General features: G+C 33.1%; 1 protein-coding gene across 1 annotated transcript in view; it reads left to right on the top strand.

The window, feature by feature from the left end:
- Positions 1-25468, top strand: part of MS3_00002036 (uncharacterized protein) — a 38958-nt gene extending 13490 nt beyond the window's left edge. Inside the window, exons 6-13 of the mRNA XM_051209590.1 lie at positions 1200-1285; positions 11305-11401; positions 13129-13248; positions 15755-16060; positions 18191-18363; positions 19792-19907; positions 21355-21540; positions 22604-25468. Coding sequence (XP_051075050.1) covers positions 1200-1285; positions 11305-11401; positions 13129-13248; positions 15755-16060; positions 18191-18363; positions 19792-19907; positions 21355-21540; positions 22604-22841 — 1322 coding nt within the window. The 3' untranslated portion in view covers positions 22842-25468. The remainder of the gene's footprint in view (positions 1-1199; positions 1286-11304; positions 11402-13128; positions 13249-15754; positions 16061-18190; positions 18364-19791; positions 19908-21354; positions 21541-22603) is intronic.
- The last annotated feature ends 1128 nt before the right edge of the window (positions 25469-26596 follow it).

Here is a 26596-nt window from a genome sequence, read left to right on the forward strand (position 1 = left end):
ATCATTTGATGCGTTTAGTAATATCATTTTCACTATACAGTTGCAAAAGATAATTATCTATAATCATTTTAAACGTTTTGAAAGACATACGAAAGTATTTGTACTGTTGATTATACGTAATCTTTGAATTTCACACAAAAGCCTAAAATTTGCACTCTTGACTGTGAGTGGCTCGTCCCCGCACCATACTTTTACCAGATTTCTTATTAATATTTAAAGACTGTATCTTTATAAATTGTAATTAGAAATTGTCAAGTTTTTTGCAAACTTTTCAGTTGTTCAACATGTAGACTTAATTCCGCCCGTCTGTGTTAAAGTTGGTCATCAGTGTTCAGTTGTTGTCAACATCCAGATATGCATTCGTGACCAGTATTCATTTCATTAACCCAAGGGTTTACAATGTCGTCTGTCATTTTTACATGCTTATTACTCTAATTGAAGTCTCGCCGAGATTTGGGCGAGTATTTTCACAAAAATTGGTCGCGGAAGAAATTGGTTATAAATTATATCTGTAAAAATTTCAGAAATTCAAATGAAGTGCATTCAGAATTTGATTCGGCAGTCCAATCTGAGCTTCTCCATGGAAAAAGTCAAAACTATCGAAGATAGATTAGGTCGAAAGTAATTCTGACCATGGCATAATGCCTTTTATAACCACTCTATAAGAATGACGTCCACATAATATATTCAACATCATGTACGGCTGTTCTGATATATTTTTTTCACTGGATGATTCATGTTAATACTGTAAATGTGACTGAACAATTTAGTGTAAAATAACGTTCAACTTATTCTATTTTAGATAATTTTGATTATTTCCTTGTAGTAAACCAGATCATGCTGTTAGGTGAATTGTTATAACTATTGAATTTTAATCTCTGAGACTTTTACAAATAGAAATTATACCTTTCGTACAGCGTTTATGAAAGCATCTTATAACATAGATAATATTATACAAGATTTTGTTTCAAAATATAGACTAAATGAAATAACACACCAATATTAATAATAAGCAAATAACTTAAGTCTACGAAATTAATTGTTGACTTTCTACTATCACCCATGAATTGTATACTCGATAATGATTATATCACATTTTGTTTATCATCAACCTAACATGACTTGTAAGCATCATTACTTCTTAAAATAGATAACGTTGATTTGATTGTTGTCACGTTGTTTTATCCATTTGAATTTAGTTGGATCATGGTTTCTCTCACCTCTTCTAAGCGGTTTGGCATCTATCGGAGTATTTTTCCTGATGCGTTTTATGGTGCTGAGAAAAGTAAGTTTTCGACTATTTTAATGCATCATACTTGATCTCATGCTCTCTTATCATAAGAAATTGGGTTAGTACTAGACTTTTAAATCAAATTTTCGAATTTGAATCCCTTACAATGTTTACTTACGAGTATGTTTTCAGAAGATTGAAACTAGTTTTGTTATTGATGGTGATAAATGTTTGCTTGTTATTGCTTATTACACAAACGTTATTATTTTTTCACATTTTGATAAAATTAAAGAATTAACAAATCTGTGTAACTGCGATTGACTTTTGTTTGTGCCAAATGTAACCTCTACCAACTTATCCTTATCATCTCGTTGTCACTTAGTTATTACGGCTACACTTTAAAACCACTGAGTTCACAAACTAATGTATTTGTCTTGGTTTGCTGACTACTTTATGAATCCTTCATACGTACTAATAATATGACTGTCTTGATCAAGATGCTCTACTCACGTACGTTTTCTAAGTAATGAGTTATGATAAGTTACTCAATGTCTGCGGATTTCTATCCCCAGCAAACATGAACATGGTTTAATGGGTTGTCTCAGCTAAATTAATTAATGCTTCGAAGGTATTAAAGAATCCACACTTGTATTCGTGTTGTATTATTCCTGTTTAACAAGCATTTTTCAAATGTGCATAAAAAGGTGGTCTACCATATTTTGTCCTATACATTATACTCTGTTATCAACTCAATATTTCCGTGTTACTGTGAAGGTTAATAAGAGAGTTTACATTTAAATCATACCAGATATCTAAAATACTTTTGGGGTTATTACAATCAAACGATTTAACAATTGTCCTTGACACAATTTTATACACATGATAAAATACTTGGCTTTTATTTTTAGTGTGAGTAAGAACATTTGAATGTTAACTTCTTTTTATTATGAATAAAATCATGTTCAACCAATGACTTTCTAGACACTTAAACTTTTGAAACTGATAAAAGACGTGACAGTTTTCTACCAATTGACTTACTCTATTTAGACGTAAATCTAAGAATGATATTTTTTAAGAAAAATGTATTCGAATCTCTGATATCTGACTTTTATTTCCGGATTTGATATATTAGCAATGAGATTAACCGAGGTCTTAGGTAGAATTTGGGAACTGGACGTAATCCCATCTGACTGGTCTCAATCACTGATTGTGCCAGCCTATAAGAAAGGACAAAAGTCATCTTGTGACAATCACGGAGTAATCAGTTTGACTAATATAGTGTCTAAAATATTAGCCTCAATAATACTTCGACGCCTAATCAAAGCTCGTGAAGAGCAGATTAGAGAAAACCAGGCCGGTTTTCGACCTGGACGTGGTTGTATAGATCAGATATTTACACTACGTCAAGTTCTAGAACACAGACACACATTCAGACGCCCCACAATAGTAGTATTTCTCGACCTTAAGGCGGTATTAGACTCTGTTGATCGTGAGGTTCTATGGCAGTGTTTGTCACTGAAAGGAGTACCAAAGAAGTACATTAACCTTGTGAAGGCTCTCTACTCGAACACAACTGGTCGAGTGAGAGCTTATGGCGAACTGTCATCAGAATTGATTACCTCAAGTGGTGTTCGTCAGGGCTGTCCACTCTCCCCATTCTTGTTCAACTTTGTCGTCGACGTACTTTTAGAGATAACACTCTCCTCATCTAAATTTCCAGGGGTTGAACTTCTACCGGGAGGTTCACTTGTTGACTTAGAATATGCTGATGACATAGTTTTATTTGGTGAAGACTCTGACAAAGTGCAGAGTCTTCTGACCACTCTAAGCAACAATGCAAGCATGTTCGGGATGCGATTCTCTCCCTCGAAATGCAAAATGTTGCTTCAGGATTGGGTTACATCGACACCCGAACTAGTGATAGGGAGTGAAGTAGTTGAGTGTGTCTACCGCTTCACTTATCTTGGAAGTCTCATCAGCCCTTGTGGTTCAGTGTGTGACGAAATCTCAGCACGGATACAGAAGGCTCGACTAGCTTTTGCCAACTTCCGTCATTTATGGCGTAGGCGAGATATCCGTCTATCAACCAAAGGACGGGTTTACTGCGCAGCAGTTCGTTCCGTCCTACTTTATGGCAGTGAAACATGGCTGGTAAGAGTAGAAGATATCCGTAGGTTACTAGTATTTGATCATAGGTGTCTTCGAAACATTGCTCGTATATCCTGGGACCATCGAGTAAGTAACACAGTTGTTAGGAAACGGGTACTAGGTAAAGATGGCAAATCAATTGATGAAGTAGTGAAACTTCATCAGTTGAGATGGCTGGGACACGTGTTACGTATGCCCAACGGCCGACTACCTCGACGTGCTATGTTCAGTGGTATATGAGTAGGTTGGAGGAAAGCTAGAGGCGGCCAGACCAAAACATGGCACAAGTCCATGAAGTCACTGACAAGTGGACTGAGTCATGTTTGTAGGTGTAGACTACCTGGTTGGAGACCACGAGATGATAGCAACCGATGGTTAGAGACCCAGAATGACATGGCTCAAAATCGTTTGCGATGGCGCAGGTGCATCCACTCTCTGTGTTCTCCCAAATTCTAATCTTCTGAATTCTTCATATCCCGTTCTTATTACTCTTTCCAAATTTATTTCACTGGATTATACTCTTTAAATAACATCTCCAAACCCTAATCTTCCCGATTACTGCTTATACTCTTATTACCTCTACCACTACGGGATTTGAATCTACCACTGCATCTCTGTACTAATGTGGTGTGGCAACTCGAACTGATGTACGTACGTACAAAGTTCTACGTTGTTACTGACTGACTGACTGCGTCCTTTCGAATACGTTCTGTCGCAATTGTTTCGATATGAACGTTCGCGATCGGCCCGTCGACATATTACTTTTACGCTACTGAGGTGAGCATCTTGGAATACTAATGAAGTCGTGTCTTCGGATCTTAGATTTCTTAATTCATTGTCCGTCTTCTGCAACTTTGCCAGACCTCGATAATCAATTCCATTTGGAATATGCGCGTTTATCGTTGTTCTTGATGGTGCATCTATTACCTCGTTGAATTGGCTTTTAATATATCGTATGTTCTGCGTTGTCCGAGAAATAAATTATAAATGTCGGATTTCTCTCGCAGATTAATTATCTTGCTTGGCGCTTAATGCTTTTGTGAACGGTTTATGATCCGTGTTCACAGTAAAATTTGTACATTCCGCCATATGTTGGAAACGCTTTTTGCCAAGTAAATTGCTAGTAATTCTCTTCCAAATGTACTATACCCAGTTTGTTTGGGATTCAATCTCTTTGAGATAAATGAAAGCGGTTTCCTTGTGCTATTAAATAACTGTTGCAAAACGGCTCCTTTCGATGCATTCGATGCTTCAGTCATGATAGCTAGTGGCATTTCACTCCTTCTTCTAGCTAGCATCGTCTTTTGTAAAGTGCTTTCTTGGCGTTCTCGAATGCCTGTATCGCCTCTGATAACAGATGGAACGTCCGGCCATGTCCACGCAATGCACTCATCAATGGCTGTAGTATTGCCTCACAATTCAGGATAAATCGCTTATAATAATTTATTAGCCTGAGAAATCGTCGAAACGTCTTCCGTGATTCAGATAACGTGTTGTATCGGATAGCATCGACTTCCACTGGGACTGGCGTAATACCTTGGGAAGTTACCATATGACCTAGGAACTGTAAGGGTCGCTTTCCAAATTCACACTTCTCAACGTTTTTAGAGATATCATGTTCTCGTAGTCTCATGAATAGTTGTCGTAGTTGCTGTAGATGCTGTAGATGCTCGTCTATCGTATCGCTGGCTACTGGTAAGTCGTCGATTTGCGCATATACTCCTGGTAAACATCTGATGGCTTGGTCAGTAAATCGCTGTAAGGTTTGCGCTGCATTAGTCAATCCGAAAGGCATGTGCAGAAATTAATATAACCCGAACGGAGTCGTTGCTGCTGTTTTCGGTATGTATTTTGGCGCGACATGAATGTGGTAATATGCTCCAACTAGGTCAATCGTGGGTATGTGGTATAGAATATCTGTCAGTTATTGTTCGTTTGTTAAGTTCTTGACAGTTTCTAATCGACGTCCTGACAAAAAGTCTAATGACTTGAAGCAATACTGATATTTGTTAGATCCTATGTTGATTTTGAATGACTGGTAAGCCGTATATTTTATCCTATAAAACTTAGCTATACAAATAACTTTAAAAGACATTACTGTTAGCTGTTTTCCATCAGCGACACTTAACTCAAATTCAAAATGACCGCCTGTCGATTTAGATAACTTAACATTTAAAATAAATTATTGTGTAGTCATGACAGTAGCCGTATTGACTAGACTACATTACTTGAGTAGTAGATTTTAAGCAATATCCCCAATTTCTTAACAATGCAGTGATGTCCATCTAATAACGTTTTCTACTTTAGTCATTTTTATGTTCGTATTTAATGAGATTTGTCGTGTTGTCAGACTACTCTTCCATTATTTCTAATTTCATTCTTTTACGCAAATCCAACATGATTTATTCTTCTACCAGACAATATTTGTTGGGTTTAATTTAAATTATTAATCTTATCTCTCTACAAAAGCTCATCACATACTAGTCATGTAGACATGCGTGTGTATATGTTAACGTGTGTGTGTCCATATTTCTTTAATACATAACTATCTAATGAAGACCGAAGTCGGAAAAACACGGGAAAGAAAACTGATTCTATAGTTGTTTCTGATTTTGTTGTCGTTATTAGTTTTCTGTCATTCTTTATGTACGTGACATTCTTTTATGTGCATTGTTATTGCACAAGAATGTCTATAGAGTGTTTTAGTCGGTATATGTGTATATATCCTGTGTGTTGGTTGAATCTTATGTAAAATCACTATTTTACACTGAACATTTGTTTCTTTAAAAATGGATTTCGTTGTTGTTTTTTTCACTGCTTTCACTCTACATTTATTTGTTTATGTTTAGGAATTTGTGACACAATTATTTGTGCAGATTTTAAAAACAAAACAGACATTGTAAATATATATCTATATATAATTCGTAGGCAGACAGTCTACTCATAGAGCAAGTCGAATGTAACTGACACAAAGATGTGAACAATGGTATCTGCGTAATATATTTGTAAAAATAACACATCTTTTCCAGGACTACGTAAAACTATAAGTAAAATAATCTGAGTATTAATATTGTTATTCAAAACGATATATATATATAACCTTGTGATTTGCCGTTTCAACTCAATAGGCTTGAATTGTCCGTGATGGATAAATGGGCATTTATTATTTATATAGAAGTCATTCCTCTTCTTATCTTCAATGTTTATTATTTTATTGATAGACAGTGAAATAGCTGTTAGCATACTGACTGTTTTTTGAATCCTTCAGTTAGAATAGTGATGAAAGTAGTAAATTCTAACAAAAAGTTTCTCAACATTTCTGGTTTCTGTATTTCCAAGTTAGTTCCTAGTGTGAATGTTTACAAGTGAAGGATGAAATCCAACCGCAGTCTTGATCAATGCTGAATAAGGATTTTTAAGTTTTTCGTTGAATATATAATTAGTGAGGTTCATTGATCTCTCCGTTTATATCAGTCATATGTTTCTGATCATCTACTTACACTACATGTAGTCTATCCAGATTTCAGGTTCCACTAGTCTTAGTTTCTATTCAGTCTATAATAAGACAAACATCCACATTATTCACGTGTATTAAAAGAATTAACTGTATGTTATTTCAAATTGTTCAGAAACAAACATAAATCCATCATACAGTCATGTGAATTAAAATGAAGTTCATTCCGTAAACTGAACAAGTGCAATTTTATATATTCACTTTTATGTATTCACTTTAATTGAGACACAAAACTTTATTTTATCATGAAATTAGTTCATTTAGAAGTAACTACTCTAATAAATGTTTAGTTCCAACTTTAATGGTACGATTCATGTGAAAAACCTACATTGAAATTAAGTGTAATCGAATTAAATTTCATTTATATTAGCACACTGAACAAGAAAGTATTTAGAAACTTTAATCGTAACTTTTTATCATTTAAAAATGACTCTGTGATATTATGAAATCAGTCAATCACTTTATATACCTTATGAACAAATGTGAACTTAACTGATTTTATCACTAAATATGCATCCGTTTATCTAGAATCATTCTAATTTGTTAACGAATATGTAATTTCCTTATTTCTACTCTTAAATAAATTCATTAAATTCTGTGAACTGATGAATTGAATTACTGATCAAGTTGATAAAATTCGGTGAAGTTCACGAACTTTATAACATTCATGAAGTTCTCAGGATTATCCATAGTTAATTTTATCATACTGAATAATGACTGATATACAAATTTTTCTAAATAGTTACTGATACATTTCTCTAATAACACACAACATTTCTGATAATCAAGGTTACCATATCTTTGCCAACTAATGCACTCGTTATCAACAGTAAAATGATTGTGTCAATATTATACTTACTAAATAATTAGTGCAGTCTTTATATAAATCAGCTCTAATAGGGGTGAATATTTTTCTTTAACTGTGTTACATTACCTGGACATAGACCTTCATCCGACTATGATCACATTCTCTTCATTTTTTGTGTTTTCATTTATTCTTTTCTAAATTATGGTTATATATATTTATAGATGGTAAACCTATAATTGACTTTGTAAAGTTCATTTATACTTTGTTTTTAAAAGAAAATAGAGCAGTTTTATTCTATTTTGTTTAGAGTTTTCTTTACAATATAATCTTCAAACATTTGAACTGTAACACAAACCTCCAAGCAGATATTAAGAACAAAAATGCAGATTATCTATCAATTTTGCTTACAGTATTACATTAAGAGCTTGTGGTTGTTGAAAGTTTAATAGAGTTACCGGTGTAACGATAATTCATGGACTACCTTTGAGCTACACTGAAGTGACCTTGAGAGTGTCCACCTTATAACTAGGACCAAATGAGAGTTGTAAACCAGTGTGAAGAATTAGAATGATCATTAACAGTTGATGGTTAAGGTTAGGGATTAGATTTAGGGTTTTCATTACAATGGGTAAATATCTCGCAGTCTATAATTGACTGTTGAAAACAGTGATTCTGACCCAGTGAATTAGCTGGTCAGTTATGTGCAGTTGTAGAATCTGGTAATTAAGTATATTGACTCAATTTGCTACACTACAGTATTACCAATCAAATAGAGGTAGTAGCATCAGCGACAGTAAAATAGATCAGTCATAAAGAATATGATTAGAGAACAAATGATAGATGACTAATAATGTCCTAGTAAAGAGCCGTCAATTTTTGACACATCTTTTAATGGTAAATACTTCCACAAAACGTCTCGATCACTAAAGCCAAATACTGCCGTCGCGTCAAGGAATACTATCTTTATCAGAAGTCGGTTAGTATGCCTATGTTCTGTAAAAGTGCGAAGATTTGATCGGTGGATCGACACCTTGTTCTAAAACCATGCTGGCTTTCTAAAGCTTCCAGTTCACTACCCTTAATTAAGTGTTGGGTTATTTTTAAGACGGCTATTCTAGACAATACAGATCGAAGGAATTCCTCTGTGGTTATCAGAAGTGGATTTATGTCCTTCCTATTTAATTAATACGATCAGACGCCATTACGTGCCAATTCTGCACTGATGACGATGTGGTTTACTTGAGTTTGTGTTTGAGTTGGCTTTGCTGGTCACTACGATGGACAATGTTTCTCTTTATGGGCATTTTTAGGCTTATGAAAGTTAGGGATATTTTTATAAAATTGATCATTTTGTTTTTCCGAACTGCAGTTGGTTTGAGCGCTGTCAGAGACTGGAAGAATGTAACGGTGTTTTTCTTTGTCGTGTTGGGTTCATACAATACTATTCAAGTGGACGGCGCGGCGCGCAAGTAAAGGTGCAGTCCAGAAGACCTCGTTTTGCTTTTGGATTAAATGAAATAGTTACACAATTTAGGAGAGTGACTGTATAGCGTAAGCGATAATTGCTTGAGGCCGGTTACACGCGACCTTTCCATGAGGATTTTTAATGTGTTAGCTCTGTACTTTAAAAGGCATTCCCTTCTCAGTCAGGAATCTTTGATACATGATGAAGTGTGATATATTTGTAACCTGTCTTCTCTAACCCCTGCTTTCTATTGTGGAATGAGGTGATCTCTAGAGATCCTGGTTGTTGCGATCATATTCCAGTACAGTTTTCAGTATAACGTTCTTCAACTGAACTGTCTCACGTAGTTGGACCTCAGAGGAACGAGCGTTCCCGTTAATATTCTTCTGTTGGGTCACTACGATAGGTGGACTCGATCACCATACCGATGTGGAAATCTCCGGTAGGGACTTATTATCATCTAAGTTGCCGCGAGATCGTAGCTTGATAACGTGTGAATTTGTGAATGTGTGCTATTGATAAGTTGTCAATATGGCCGAAACAGTCACCAATAATTCTGTGGCATTTTTCAGTAGTGTTTTAGGTAAAACCAGTTAATGATAAAATTGATTTCAAAATAATATCTTGGTTTCTAATTATGAAAGGGATTGTCTTACTGTATGAACAGAAATTTGTGCTGATATTGTGAGCTACTGGCTTGTACACCTAACATGCTAATTAATTGCACACAATGATTATAACCACCTCATTCCAAACTATTTGGAACATGATTAAACTTAGAGTGACTAATACTGAACTAAGCTCATTATTATTGTATTTCTATGTCGCTCGAATGTTTCTAAATCAATTGTGCAATAATCGATAGTCTAGTGCATGATGTGTTGTCTTTATTTGAACATAAACAACATTTGAAAGACAAAATAAATCCATAAAAAAATATACCGCTAGTATTTTAACAGTTTATTCGATTAATAAACTGTCAAGTGAGTGCATATTTTATAAAGTTAACTATACAGTTATTCATTTCAAAGGGAATATTTCGAGATATTTTATTCTCACTGTATTAATTACTGTTTATATTTGACCAGATATTATGGTTATGAATATAATTGGTAATGTTAGGACCGATTTGTCAATGATTTGTTTGTCAACGTGTTTGAATCAGGTTAACTGCTTTTGTGAAAGTACATACATAAGCCTTACCCATAACTCCTTCTTTTCTTAATTATGTACCTTCATGGTTATGACAGGTTATCAGATCTATAAATAGCGTTATGATTTGTAATCCGGAATATAGAATAAGATTTTTCGGTTCATACCAGGTATCGAATAATTCACCAAACGGTAAAAATACTCCTCCATCATATCGTAAGTGCCATCGTGTACAACTAGAAGAATTCTTACTTATGAATATGAAAGTTCTGAGTATCCTTAATTTTTCTAATAAGTTTTATTAACTGATCAACAGTTCCTTTTAATATTCAGACCACCCTGTTCGACAACTATCATCGTAAAATCATAGTGACTGCACAATAATATAGATTACTGAAATCTAAACAATCGAATGGACTTTCTAAACATTCCTAGTGTGTAATTAAAGTATTTATGTCAGATGTTACGTTGTAAGTGAAACCAGCCATGAATATGAACAAAGGTGTAAAAACTGTAACGTTTATGTTACTTTCATGTAACCTTGTATTAATGAAACCGTGCATATATATGTACAGTAAAGTTTAATTTTAATCTTAGAGAGATGTGTTTATTTATTCATTCGTAAAAGGTTATTCTTAATTTCAAGTGAAATCATTTTAGATGACCGCTGATGAATAATAGCACAACGTGTAAATACATTTGTAATTTTGTGCATTGTAAACGCTAAAATGAATAAATAAATCTTAAAATTTATTTACTAAATCACTGTACATACTTGGAAGTGTTTTCATTTATTACAAATGATTTATTAACATGCCCGTCATTGTTTTTTTTTATTAAAGTGTTTTTGTTATTTGTCTATCGAATTATAAACTTACTATTGTAAGAGGATATTGTAAATATATATAGATGTATCCTATTATTTGTGGAACGAAGTATCTTGGAGTGTTTAACATTGTCTATTTAATTATTTATTTGTTTTACAGGAAGATCCTCTTGAACCTGCACTTAAACTTATTCCAGGTTTTTTCGGCACAGTGGTTCTGGTCAATAGTTTTTCAATATTTTACGAAGGACCTTCATGTACGTTAGCTGCAAATTGTCATCGATATTTTCATTAAAACGACAGTTGTTACGCTTGTTGTAATAGATATTTATTTAAGTGTTGAAATTGTTTGATAATTTGTCAGTGATAAAAATAATTATTGATGTATTTCGCGGATATTTTTATAATGTGGATTGTTACTAAAATGCACTACAGAACTTATTTGATGGTAGCTTTCTGGACATTTTACTTAAATCTAGCACGAAATGCACTTGACTGAGATAAGTTAACTAGTTTTTCAATGCTTTTATCCATTCGAATCAAGTTTCTGTATAGTGTATCGGTTTAATGTGTTTATATAAATAGCGATTTCTATGCACAAAATTGAACTATACGACCGGTATAGTAAGAATAATGAATTAATCTAGAATTGCTCTGACAAATATACCCTTCAGTTATCTGGTAGTTTATGGTGTTGGCTCTAATGCAAGCGAAAATGTTTTTAATGTTTCTTCGATATTTATATGAATGTCAGCAAAGTAGGTATGTTGAATGGAGTATGCGAGTTAGTGCATTATAATTCTTGTCGCAGTGTTGTCAACTCACCTTAGTAAATAATTAAATATTAAAGTGAACATGAGCGTGCGGTGTTTGAAGCAAGCAGTACTGGGTTCGAGTTGTTGAGTAAAAGACCAACACTAGGATTCGGTCACATTGGGCAATAGAGTCCTAAAGGGAAAGAGACGCGCATCAATACGTTTGATAAAAAGATCAAAGTCGATTGATCATAATATCATTTTCATCCACACAAACAAATACTTGGATAAATAACAATAATATCAGTTATGTTCTTCTAAATTAAGTTTGTCATTTTTTTCTTGAAAAAGGTTTCTATTTACAAAACAAATTATCACTGTATTTCACTTCCTTACTTTTGTTAATTCGGATTTTACCTAAGTTGTGTTATTTTTTCCCATTGAATTTGACAACGACTGTATTGGAATATTACAAGTAAGTTGTAAGTGTTTATCTTCCGTAATATTGACCAGCGTACTAACATCGCGGCAATAATTTATGAAAGAAAACATGGACGGAAGTTGGTTGATTCTGATATTCTTATTGTTTAACAAATAATTTAGAAACATTTTACTCTACTGGATTAAATAATCTGTATAATTTCATATAGAGGTTTGGTACATAAATTTAAAGTATTACAGTTAGATTGTTCCTTTTTATTTATCTCTTGGTTTATGTGTTCAATCCTACTCAATATGTGGATTGATGTGTATGTTGGTATTTGATAAATATTCCAGGTTCTATTTCTATATAAGCTTGAATAACCGATAGTGTGAATTTGTGATTGATACCAAATTTAAAATGACAAGAGTGTTTATACTACTATGGTGTTGATAAGAATCATAAGTACACATGGTATGCGTGAAGTCCATTAGAATGTATACAATAAACATGGTATGATGATTTTACCATTTCAATCAACTTCATTTAATATAAATATCCTATATTTTTCATAATAATTGTATATTTCCGTCTAGATTACTACAATAACTGCTTCTCTTATATATAATAATTAAATTGTTATTGAAAATATGTTGATATTTGAAATAATTATGGATGTAATTAATTACTTTATATTTTTGTGTATTTTTTCCAGTCTCCAATCTACTTACATTTGTATGAACAGTCGATTATCAACTAACCCTATCTGAACTACATATACACATGCTTGTGTTTTTCCTCTTTGTAGTGCTGAAATTCGATAGGATACCTCTTTATGGAATATTTATAATTAGCTGTGGTTTAGGTATTATCACTGTTCTACTTGTGAAGTTTGTTTGGGTACCTTTGGTTCGTCGACATATTTTAAGTAAGTCGTTACTCTAGTAATCTGATGTATTCTATTGTGACTGTAAGATTTAGCTTGCCGTAAATGGACAGAGAGTAGACTGTGTTGAATTATGCAATTATATATTCCAGTCACCAAATGTGATTCGTGTGCTTTGATTATGGTGAGATTGTGAATGCATACCACTGAAGATTCAAGGTTTATGTGAAATGTCCCTGTATTAACCTCTGAGTTTTCGGCACCTGTATCAACGAAATAACTTTATGCTAAAGGTTTTCTCCTGATGTTTGTTTTATTGATAATCGCTTAAGCCTTTTGATGCTCGTTAAACAATAATCACTGATTTTTCTTGTTGAGCTATTGAACTAGCCAGACAGGACAGTTTATTTATAATCTATGTGACTTCATAATCACTAACGTCATAAACGGATGAGCAGACGAGTCAAAGAAAGCTGAATTTCATCTGACGTCACACATTCCAAATAAGTGATTGTTTGTTGTGTCAAAGAGATAAAGAAAGGATTAAGTGACAAATACCACACTTTATTTGTCGCAACGTGCGGTGTCCGTGACTTGATACTGATACCATAGTCTTTCTATATGCGAACCCGACTACCCAAGAGAAGATATGGGTAGTAAGAATGGAAGTTGATTTGGTGAAATCGACTCATATGCATGTGCACTTATGTGTATATTCCATAGGTAATGAGGTGTACCAAAAGGTTTGTGTGTGATCCTTTGAAAACGAAAGCATTTATCGGCCAGTCACAACCACTTATGATTTGAGGATTTCCGATTGACTCGTTGTAACAGTGTTTTCCAAATAACTATTTTGTTTAAAACTGATTAGTTACAGAATATACTCACTGCTACTGACCGAATAAGTTAAGCACTACATTGAGAAGCTAATAACCGGAGTAAATATGAATCTATATCATCAAATTGGATTTTTTTCAGAAAAGTAATTAAACTTCTGTTTTCTTGACCAGTTAATTTCGTCGACAAAATATAAATGTAAAACGTAACCACTTATATTGTGAGGTTATTGTTTTTCTTACTCAATTCCTCTATCTTTGAACATTTGACGTTTATCTTTGTCGATTACGGAAACTGTGATTTTATTTCTCATGATAAAGGATTGAAGGGTCCTAGTGAGAAAACTGGAGAATCTCCCGTAGGTTTTGTGTATCTTGGATTATCACTGATAAATCTGATGACTTAGAATAGTTCAGTGATATAACTGTCCATCTTTCTGGATTAGATTATATCACTGACTATTGATTGAGGCCAGCTAAATCACGTGATCATTGTGAATAAGCATTTCACTGAATGATTGTTTTTCTGCAGAAGAGTAACAGAAATATGAGATGCTATACTACATGTGGGTAGTAGGTCGTATGGTAACTGAGAAATTAAGGTGATATTCAAACTAGGAAATAGTTAAATAGATGTAAATACAGTGCAGAACAATCCTGTACAAATGTTTAAATACGTTTCGAAGGAGAAACGTAATTATCGCAGATTAAGATCAAATGAACTTAACTGTTGGTCAAAGATAGTTTACTTTGAGATTAAAATCACAGATATTATCATCTGTTTGCCTGCGTTCAGCTGACAACAATTCATATAAGGAATGACTTCTTATTGTTATAACTTGTGAACCTGTATGCCCTGTCTATTGTATAATGCCACGATACCGCCAATCAGAGAGCAGCGAATTATCGACCGAACCAGTGACGCATAAAACACGTGCGAGCAGCCTAGAGGTCCTGATTGGTCCTGCTTTATGCCTGGTCCAGCCAGTTGAGTCCACAACACCAATCTCAGCCTCTGCAATACGAATCATTTATTTCAAGCATACTGGGTTTATATATCAACCAGACAGACCACATGTATCATAAAACATGAAAGAATATTTGTACAAGAATTAGCCAAATGTGGCTGTGAGTGAGAGAGATAGTAATTGATAGACTGGGCATAACTGAAGAATGGTAAATCGTATAATAATAGTTCATAGGTCAAAATAAAACTCATAATAAGGGGGACATGAATATGAAAAATTTAGTTGCATAACAATTATACGATAAAAATATACTCATAGTATTGGTCCATAAATGGATCCCAAAAATTACCATTCATTATTCTTATCGGGACATAACACGTACAGATTTATTATTATATAATCCGATCTATAAATGTGTATACATTTAAGAGGTCTTTTGCATTAATAATTAAGATATTTCGGAAGTAAGAATGAATTAAACAGCTTTATAACTTCATGTTTCATTTTCAGTGTTATGACTTTAAATTCTTACAGAACTGTGTTTTAATTTTACAAAAATGAAACCTGACTAATACACGGTAATTATGAACCTGTTTCGATTTTTCTTTAATGTGTGATAAATGAAGTAAAATGTAATTGTGTTTCATTGACGCTATAGATTCGCTTACAACAACTTACAGATTGTACGTAATTTTTACATTGACTAAAATATTCGGCTAATTCGGTGTTCATGCATTTTTATAGCTGGAGAATCGAGTAGACATATTTTAAAAGGCTATTGTTCCCGTAAGAGCAAAAAGAAATTGTCTGTCGCTGTAGACGATAAATATCAATCTGTTGAGGATAATAAATCTTCCAAACTTTCAAGCAGTAATCATGAATCGATTGATATGGATACGTATGTACCTCGTGCAGAGGGAGAGGCTGTGGTTGGATTTCGAAACAATGTTGCCAAAGGAAATACAGATGACAAAGACAAACTTGGACGATTTACTAATGAAAATAATGGTGTATTGCAGGGATTAGAAAATCAAAATAAAGTTTCAAGTCGTAAGTTTTGTTTTGTAAAATAAAGCCTCACTTGCGTTATCCCCAAGGTTGCATTGACACGAAATTCGTAATCATTTTCATAGTTAAAATCTCATGGAGATTAGATGCAGATTTATAGTTATATATACTTTGTAAAGCACAATTTGGTGACAGTAATTTATTATGATTATCCTTATGAATTTGGATAAAACCAGGCTGTTAGTTAAAACAGAAATATGTGGATATAGTATGTCATGGATTCTATTCATTTACGATTGTGTTGAGATATAAGATTAGTCATAGCACACAAACAAGGAGCTGAAATGGGGTGTTATCATTGATGTTTTCTATAGATACATGTTGGAAAGCCCACCTGAAGATCAGCATAGAAAAATACGAAGAAAGAAGCTTGCTAAGATGATCTGTGTGACAGTTGTACGAAACCTAAAAGGATTTACATAAGTTTGAATAATTGGGTTAGTGGGAATCACTCAATAATTGTAAAAGTATGTTTTGGAGTGTATGGAATAATAAGTAACTTTCTAAAGATCGCCTAAATGATCATAATTATAATATCAACGGAAACGAAAGTATTATTGAGTGGGTTTTATGGTGATTGGTTTAATTTGAAGGTGGCATTCGTCACAGTTTGACCTCAGTCGGTATACCATTAGTGACCAGTGGGGTTGGGTACTGAACGTTAGTTTAATCGTAGTATGGGGCTCCACGACTATGCTCACTTACACTTATATATATCCATATTTGAATGCTTTCTAAATATCGTCATTCCTCTTTGTTAAGTATATATGGCGAACTCTCAACTTCGATTCACAGTTCCAGTACAAGCGTGAATCGTCTACGTATGCTGATAGTGGTTGGTTGATTAGACCATATCTGATATAAATAAGCTGCAGTCTACTTTGTCACATTTACAGGATGAAAGAAAATGAAGTATTTTCCTGTAGATTAAACTTGTTTAAAAATAGTGACATTTTGATTGTAAGTGTAAACTACATTTCTCAAACGTGTAAATAGTTAATTTTAAGAAAATGCGATTACTTAACCTGAATGAGAGCAAGTTCTGTGAAATTCAAACGTCTAAGTAAAAGTGTTTCAACATCATTAAAAGAAAGTAAGCCGACTGTTCACCCTATGGTACTGTTTCTCTAAGTGTTACGTAATCGGTATAAAATTTCAATGTCAGTTGTTAATAAAAAAGGATTAGTTACACACTGTTCACTTCATCGGTGAAGAAATCTGTTTCTACAAAAATGTAGACATAATTTAGAACACTTGCTCTTGAGTAGAACACTTTATGAATACGTCAATTTTATTGTATATATTTCTGTCAAAATGTTTTTTCCCCTTTTTTTCTTGTGAGTAACACTGGTTATTATTATTAGTAGTATGAACTCTGAAATTGTATAGAAGTGGGCACTGTTTATTAGAATAATGATACATTAAAATTAATTATTAACTTTACTGTGTACTTCTAATGATTTAACTCGTTAATTTACTTATGAGTAATAGGAATATAGTGAAGAAAATGTTTATTCTCTATAGAATGTTGTTAGGAATGATTACATAGAAACGGTTAAACTATGTATGATAAGTGGCTTCATTTTATTTAGAGTAAAGTGAAGTGACCTCATGTGAAATCGTTATCAGTTTATCACTTGTTCTATAGAACATATATTTCAGTGAAATTAAGCGTTGCTAAGTTTTATTTGGCCTGATTTTTATACTGACACACAGTTGGCTTCTCAAGAAATCAAGATAATTTCATAGTGTAAATGAAATAATAAATTTTTTCCATGATTATATCCAAAGTGAAATCTTTATATTATTATTATTGTTATTATTATTATTATGATTATTATTATTATTATGATTATTATTATTATTACTAAGACTACACTGAACCTAGTAAACGTTAATGGATGAATGTATATAAATGTAAACAACCCGTTTTTAGTGCTATTTGATTTGGTTATACGTTGCAATGATTGACATGAATTTACTTGTTTTGGCAAACCTAAATCTTCCCAAACTTAATCATGTCGCATCATTTTTATTCTAAGTTTATTCTTATTTGTATGAGATTTTTATATCTGCTCCCTTCTTTTTACATTTCTTTCATATGTTCCATAGATTTCGAAGTGAAACCAAGTAATCCAGATGAAACAGTTTATAAAAGAAATCAGTTAAATAAGGTTTTGGATTATTCACCAAATGATCAAAATGCCATCACGGATGGTAGTCATAATTTAACTAATGGTAAAATGAATGTATCATTTCCTCCTAACCTGTCTACAATTGGTGAAGTGAGTATTGTGATTTAGTATTTATCTTCCTTTACTACTGTATCTTTTGGGATATACATATGACTTAATTAAATTACTAGATAGTGTTGAATGATTACTGTATATCAACCAATAAGAGGAAAGTGAATATGCGTAGTTTAGTTACTTAACAATTATACAATAGAAATGTATGTATAGTGTTAATCCATGAATGGATCCCAGCAGTTAGCATTCACTATTCTCATTGAGACATATCAGGAGGCTAGCACAAATGAACATCCAACCAGGTTGGTACATTAAATCATTAAAATTCGGTGGTTTATCCAGTCAGTGGTTTCGATCATTGCACAGAGCCCTACAAGGTTGTATTCCAGTGTCCGTAAATGGACTCCATTATGATTGAACGACACTGATCCTGGTGACATGTATATCCTACTTGACTTCATATATACTCTGTCGACTAAACGCTTTAATACCACATAGTCATGAAAATTCAGACAGGAGAAGCTGAAAAAGTTTATTCGGTGAACAATGAATGACTTCGTCCTTATATAGAGTGAATAATACATGAATTACAGATGACCAATTAAAGCAGAGACAACAGACAGGCATATGGCAAGTACACATAAAACTGTTTGAAGTTAACCGTAAATAATTAACAAGTGGATATATACGAAAACGACAAATGAATACACTATGATCAGTAAAGTTAAATTTAAATATACACAGGTCAGTTTATGGTCACCTAACAGTTTATAGAAGTCTATCGTACTAATTCATGATATAGCTGAAAGTTTGATTATGTTTATGACTCAAGTTTATATGGGTCACTCCATCATACAGTGAAAGATACATGATGTGCTGCAAGGTAACTTGTGGTTATTAGATTCGTTTTTTATTACATATCTTCCTCCTTGTTTATATACTATTTATATTCTATTGCAAATAATCCTAAATGCACATGCTATAATTTTTAAACGATGTATTTTCTGCCAAACCTTGCCACCTTTTGGATTATTAATTTGTATATTCTTTGTTCACTTATGTTTCAATATGATGGGAATTTTTCGGTATTTGGGTTGAATGAAAGTCGAGAAATTTCTAACTTCAGAGATCGTATTAATTATTTCTGTTGCATTTGTGAATCGTTTGTTTTCCAAACTAGCGATGAACAGAGAGTGGATATTACCCTAGATACCTTGTATTCACAGTGCAATTGAAGAGTTATGTTTTAGGTCTATTTTGTGTGGGAGAAAATGAAACCATGCTGAAAAGAAGCAGTCTGAACTATTCTGCAAATAAGTATTTTGCATGATATCATTTGTTTCAACTGAATGATTAGACCAATTTTAAGCCTATATATTGTGACGTATAACACATGAAATGCATTGTTAATATTTTTGCTACATATAATCTTCACTTAATTATTACTCATTCTTCTGGATATAGGAACCAGATCCTATCGATTCAGTTAAAGATCGTCCTGCTGAAGCTCAAGTTTTCTCTTCTTTACAAATTTTAACAGCTGTTTTTGGATCATTTGCTCATGGTGGTAATGATGTAAGGTATGGATATTTAACATATTTTTTCAATAAATCAAACTGTGTATATAAGAAAAATTCACTTATATTACTACCATTGAAGTATATTCAGTAATCAGAACTTAAGATTAGTTATAATTGATATAAAATACGAGTTGAATCCCCATGAAATATAACTTCTAGAAACTTTGTAGATATTACAAAGATAATATCTATCATGAGACCAATTTAGAAAGATTGATTTTACACAATGAGAGACCTCTGCAATTCCCACGACGCGAATGTAAAAACACAATACCGGTATAAGTGATGATTTATTAACCCCCGAAACATGACGACGACCCTAGTCGAAGATACACTCACACTTATAATTTAATTTTACACACACTATGAATAATAATTAGGATGAAAGCATATATATATATATATATATATATATATATATATATATATATATATATATAAATACTCATTTATAACAAATCAGATACTGAGCATAGTTCATGTCAATTGAATACAAGAATATCGTATATTATACATAATAAAATATCATACGAGAAAACAAAACAAATACTACCCTGAATAATCATCACATTGAATCAAAATGGAAGTAACGTTGAACAAAACTCATAATGAGTAAACTAATCAGATTTCGACTTTTCTTCCTGTCATATAGCTTCGTCCAGCTCAGAGAACAAAGCCCCTTCAGGAACACTACTCGATTTATTTCCGATCGCCACGTCCCAATGCAAATCAGTGTAAAAAGGGTGTGGTAGTGAATCATACATCAAACGAAAGCTCATGGTTCATAGAGTAGGCTAGAGACAAAACTAAATGTTAGTATTTTACAAAGTTTGAATTAACCGAAATAACGTCTACATAAATAGCTTCCGTTGTCTGTCATGGTTTCGTTGTTTTTCTGTTCACGTTCGATCAGAACTGTAATTTCTTTTATCCATTAGGAGATCACAGTAATCCTGAACGTTTGCACATCTTTTTACATAAAATGAATGACATGTATGGATGTCCTTCTTCTTCATACACCATTTGTAATATCACATTTTTAAACTTGAAAGCATATTCAATAGGAACTATGCTTCTTAGAATTGAAATGTGGAATACATAAGGGTCTAAGGCTTTCTTAAATGAAATGAGATACTTGTACGTTAGATTTGAATTACAGATCTTTTATGAATTACTGGTATATCAAAGTATAAATCCGCTTTAGGCTAAACTAACATAAATTTTATATGCTGTCACCCATTCGGTTATTTAAAGATACCGTGGTGAACATTCGCTTCATACAAAGTTTTCATGAGGAAGAATGGTAGTCATAATCATTTTCAGACTACTCATTCAAAACAATAGTAGTGGTAAACTTGTTTCACTGCTAACCCATTATAAAACATGAAGTCCATGTTTAAACAATTCACTTAACGTGTAAGTTTTTTATGAATTATTTTTTATGCAGTAATGCTATCGGGCCGTTGATTGGTTTATGGCTTATTGCCACAACACAATCAGTTGATTCATCGAAAACTACAGATGTTTGGATTTTGGTTTATGGTGGTGTTGGTATATCAGTTGGTCTTTGGATATGGGGTAGACGAGTTATTCAAACATTAGGTGAAGATCTGACGAAAATATCACCTTCCAGGTAAGTTGGTGATGTTTTTGCGCAGAAATATGTTTATTATATATATTCTATGTGTTTAATACCATCTTTCAATCAATTTGAATGGTTTTGGTTGTAATTTATATTTCATTTTTCATATTTATTCGAATGTTTTTATTTGCTTGATCTGTGAAATCGTTTTTCACAACTGACACTTTATTTTAGGTCATAAGATTCATTCTCTGATGGAACAACAGTAAGTAAAAACATGAATTTAAAGAAGAATGTTGGATCACTGTGGTGGTGGGATGTAGTCGACAAGAACTTTTCTTCAGTAATCGACATCTTATTTGATTCTGACAGTGCACATTAAAGTGGCTTTTTAGTGTCATCTTTTTTAAAGTGTACTTTGTGTCCACTGTGAGAGTCATCTGATGGGATGCAAAGAAAGTGAAATTATAACGAGTGTTTAGTATTTTTTAGTTTTTTGGTATGCAGTACTCAATAACTTACAATACTTTTCAGTTAGTCACTTAGTTAATATTCAGCGATCAAGACGTGGAGACAGTTGTGTCCCTTTTCTTCTGTTCTTTTTTTTTTGAAGGAATTTATGGGGATCGTTAAATGTTCATAGCTTACATCACGGGTTGGTTTTACTTAAGCAATCGGTATGGGACTGCTCGTTAATGAGCATCCTTAACCCCACTGAGGATCAAGTTTAAGAACTTAATTTCTTGAGATGAGCACTTAACCTTCAGACCACTGAGCTTGCATCTAATGGTTTACACCAACTGCAATCAATTAGCGATATTGTGCAACCACAATCCATTTCCTGTGATGGGTAACTGTCTCACACTTGATTGGTCACGCTTTCTCATTGGAACTTCTGGAAGTTTGTCATTATTGAACACAACTATTATTGGTACGGCGTTTGTCGAAATAGTTGGATTGGTTTCGTTTATATACACTATATGTAGGTTGGGCGTAAGTGTATGAAAATGGCAGTTCAAGAAAACTCACTAATTGTTTACTATACATTTTCACTGAATTGTTTATTTTTATTATTAATAAGATTAGTATCATTATTCTTTTATTTTGTTATCAGTGGTGTTTGTATTGAAATTGGTTCAGCCCTAACTGTATTAATTGCTAGTAAAATTGGTCTGCCAATATCAACTACACATTGTAAAGTTGGTTCAGTCGTATTTGTTGGACGTGCACGTTCTAGAGACAATGTTAATTGGGGTATATTTCGTAATATTCTAGTTGCATGGTTGGTAACCTTACCCGCTGCTGGTGCTATCTCTGCTTTACTCATGTATATATTTACATTTGTAGTATGAATTTAGTTTATTATATTATTATTATTATTATTATTATTATTAATAAATATTTTATGGTTAAAAAATCTGTTTTTATAAGTAAAAAGAACGAACAGAATAAACTAAATCTCACAAATCATTAATGTAACTTCTTGTTTGTATCCTCATTCATTTTGAGCGAACTGATTGATTTTTTTCTGCTCACTTCTTCATTTACTTACTAGATTTCTATTGTTTTTGTTCTTTTTTCGTTCAACACATCCGCTTGTAAACACATATGCACATACACAGAATAGAAAAACATTTACTTTTCTCCCTCGTTATCATTACTATTATTATGAACTGATCTCGTATTAATTAGATAAATGTTCTTATTAGTGCAAGTGGTGATGGTTTATTTAGTTGATGTTCTGTTTAAAAATAAAAGTTCCCTTAATCTCTCATCATTTTTATTACGCTCAACGTCTGTTGAAATAGTTACCCTGTTCACCAGTTAACACTGTACACAGTTTACTCACATACATACACATAAACAGAGACAAGGAATAGTAAAAGGAAACAGATTTGTAGCAACATCCTTTTGAATTGTAACATAAAACATTATTATTTCCTTGTAATTTTGTTTTTATCAACTAATATTAGTGAAAAAAAGTTTTGTTTTTCTAGTTACTACTTCCTTGATAAGTTGTTTGTTTAATGAGCAGTTATTATTAATTATTAATTTATGATGTGATTCAATTAATTAATTAAGAGAACCTTTGAAAAATGTTTGTTCGGTTGTTTTTTTCCCATGTTTCTTTATTAATCATATAAACTATAGGATAGATAAATTGAACTAATGATATCACTTTTTGTAAGAAATAAATCTTGGATTTGTTTCGATCAATGATGAAACGACGTGAATACATAGTAAAATGGTATTATATTCGCTTTGAACACCATTATTTACAGTGGTGTTATTTTCTCTGAGCTAGATGGTTTGTTGTAGGGTCTTTTTATTGTCGTCGTTGACTGCATCATGTAGAATATTCTGATGGAGATTTTCAAACAATGATAAATGCTTTGCAATTAAATCATCCATTTGATGAAAGTACATAACACTACCAAATGGATTGCTAGGAGCTGCAAACGTTCTCCATTATTTCGATATTACTTATCTTTGAATAGTGGATAGATAATGGATGTTATCATATTGTATCTTAGATCTTATTTCAATATACTGAGTTATCTCAAAATGTATCTTTACATATAGACTTTTTAGTGGGTAAAAATGTACTAGTTAGATGATATTGTATTTTATCCAGTGAGTGAATATAATTGTAGTGAGTAAAATAGGTATATTGAAATGAAAATGGTTGTCAACGATATGTGTAAAGTGAATAATACATATAAATGTATCAATAGTAGTTGTATATATCTTTTATGATGGGAAGAGTGCTGATAATTTCAATACTGTAAATAAATCATGATACTGAGGAAGGAAGGTGATTTACTGTGTTTGTTTTATGTCGGTTTCGAAGTATCTGGACTATACAGTTTACTAAGATTCCCTGCAAAAACCACTAAGTTCACCGTATTGTACGCGATTAACGAGGACGTGAAATGGATCCGAAGTTTTGGTCGTCAGTCTAGTGCAAGCTTTTTCAAAGAAGATAATCAAATATAAATACATAGTTCACAGGTCGATTGTATGCTAAACAAATTGTCCAATCACGTGAACAATGCATTAAGTGAGATTTGTTGTGGTGCGTACGAGTCACTTGGTATGAAAAGTATGGAAAATTGTGATAAGACAGCATGTGTATGTGTGTTTATGTAGATTTGATGTGATAAAAATTTACCGACCTCATATCCCTCTGGTTATGATTGTTGGTGCAATTCAGTGATTTGATAGATGTCATAAATTCAACATGTCGCAGCATACATAAAATGAGGACGACTAGAGAGATAAATGTAAATTTGTGTTGTTGTGTTAAACAAGCGGATCGTTCATCGTATATTTGACAAATTAACTGATTAGAACAAATGGAAAATAGTAGTTATTGTCCACATAATGAAAGAAGTGAAATAAAGTACAAATTGATCTATTAATTACTAGTTGCCATCGGGAAACTAATTGTATTCTATCTCTTCTACGTATATTGTTTGATTTTGTCTATATATGTAGGGCTTCAGCTTTTAATAGTCTTGTGCGAAACAAAACCTTTAGAAGGATTCTTGTGCCACTGAAGTCAGTTGTACGTCTCGATTCTATTGAATATAACCCTTTTGCCGACTTGTTTCCTAGTTTCTTGAGGCCTTCTGAGCTTTAGGCAGAGTTTGTGTCTCCTCACCCGTGCACTGAGCTATCGTGATGTCTCGTTTACTTATACATCGTCATAGTCTTTACATTTGGTCACATAGACTCGATTTTGCTATTTCTTTCATATTGTATGCTAGAGCCTTACTAGTTTAGCATTAAGAGTATTGTTCGTTCAACAACAAAAACACGTATTGTAGTGCTTTAGGGTCACTCCGATTTCTGACGATTAACTATGTTGATCCATTCTCTTAGCTTTTCTTTTCGCTTATCTTTCTGACCCTAGTCATTCCTTTTAAAATGTCCTTAGGTTGGTTATTCATCAAAGTAGACATAAGCAAATCCAAACCAGCTTCTTAATCAATTGGTTCTGAGACGAGTTTCTGAACTCTGTTATCGGATTCGTAGCGACTCTCACCTTTGTAAAAGGAACATGTGATGACTTGTAATCTAGATATGTTTCGGAATATGTTTGATTTTGGAATATAACAATGTTTAAACAACCATCACTCTTCCTCACAAGCAAACAGTCAAGAAATGGCAGTTTGCGATCAGTGGATCCGATTTCTGTAGTGTACTTGGTGTTATCAGATATACTGCTGACGTTTTTAAAAAATTCGTCTCAATCTCATTCGTAATGATAAATCGGTTATCTATATATCTCAACGAGATTGTAGGTGATTGGGGACAATTTGAGATTTCTCTCGTTTCCAATCAATGAACAAACAGGTTAGCCATATTTGCGGCTATCGGTGATCTCGCAACCAACAGTCGACCTTATTAATTGAAGCCACATCTTAGTTTGACTGCCTCTAGCTAGTAAAATTATTTAGTAAGTCGTATCTGGCAAAGCAGAGCATATAAGTTTCACGAGATTTTTCTCGACACATAAATTAGGGTCATCGACATTGAATCGGATAGGGAAAAGACCAAGTATACTATTTACCGCTCCAAATAATTTGGTTTTATCTATCGCATAACCACTGTCAAGCAGGTGCGCCAAGATAGAGCTGTGTATTGTCTTTGTCTGAACATTCCCTAACCACGAAGAGAAGCTCATTTGTACTGATTGTTTTAATTTCTCCCCCAGATGTTAAGAAGTACAATTGATCGGTGCTCCACGGCATATGTGTATCCCAGTGAGTGAAAATCAACTCTCGGATGCAGGTACATCCAGTTGATGAGTCCCAAATAGAGTGAAATGCACGTTCTCGATTCCACTGCTAGCCACCATCCATCTTTGCTTACAGACAGAGAGATGCTTACTCAATCGCTGATTAAATTTCTTGGTAGTACACTCAACAAATGCAAGCAATTTTACAGAGATTTTGGGTCTATAGAACTAAACTACAAATAAGGGTATAGTCATTGCATGTTTTGCCTGCATCGTTATGTGGTGGTTTAGCTTTAAGAAAATTTGAGGAATGTTTAGAAATAAGTGAAGATATTTCATAGTATTATGGTTATGGATTGTTGA

The sequence above is a fragment of the Schistosoma haematobium genome, chromosome 1 (assembly GCF_000699445.3).
Source record: "Schistosoma haematobium chromosome 1, whole genome shotgun sequence".
Lineage (NCBI taxonomy): Eukaryota > Metazoa > Platyhelminthes > Trematoda > Strigeidida > Schistosomatidae > Schistosoma > Schistosoma haematobium.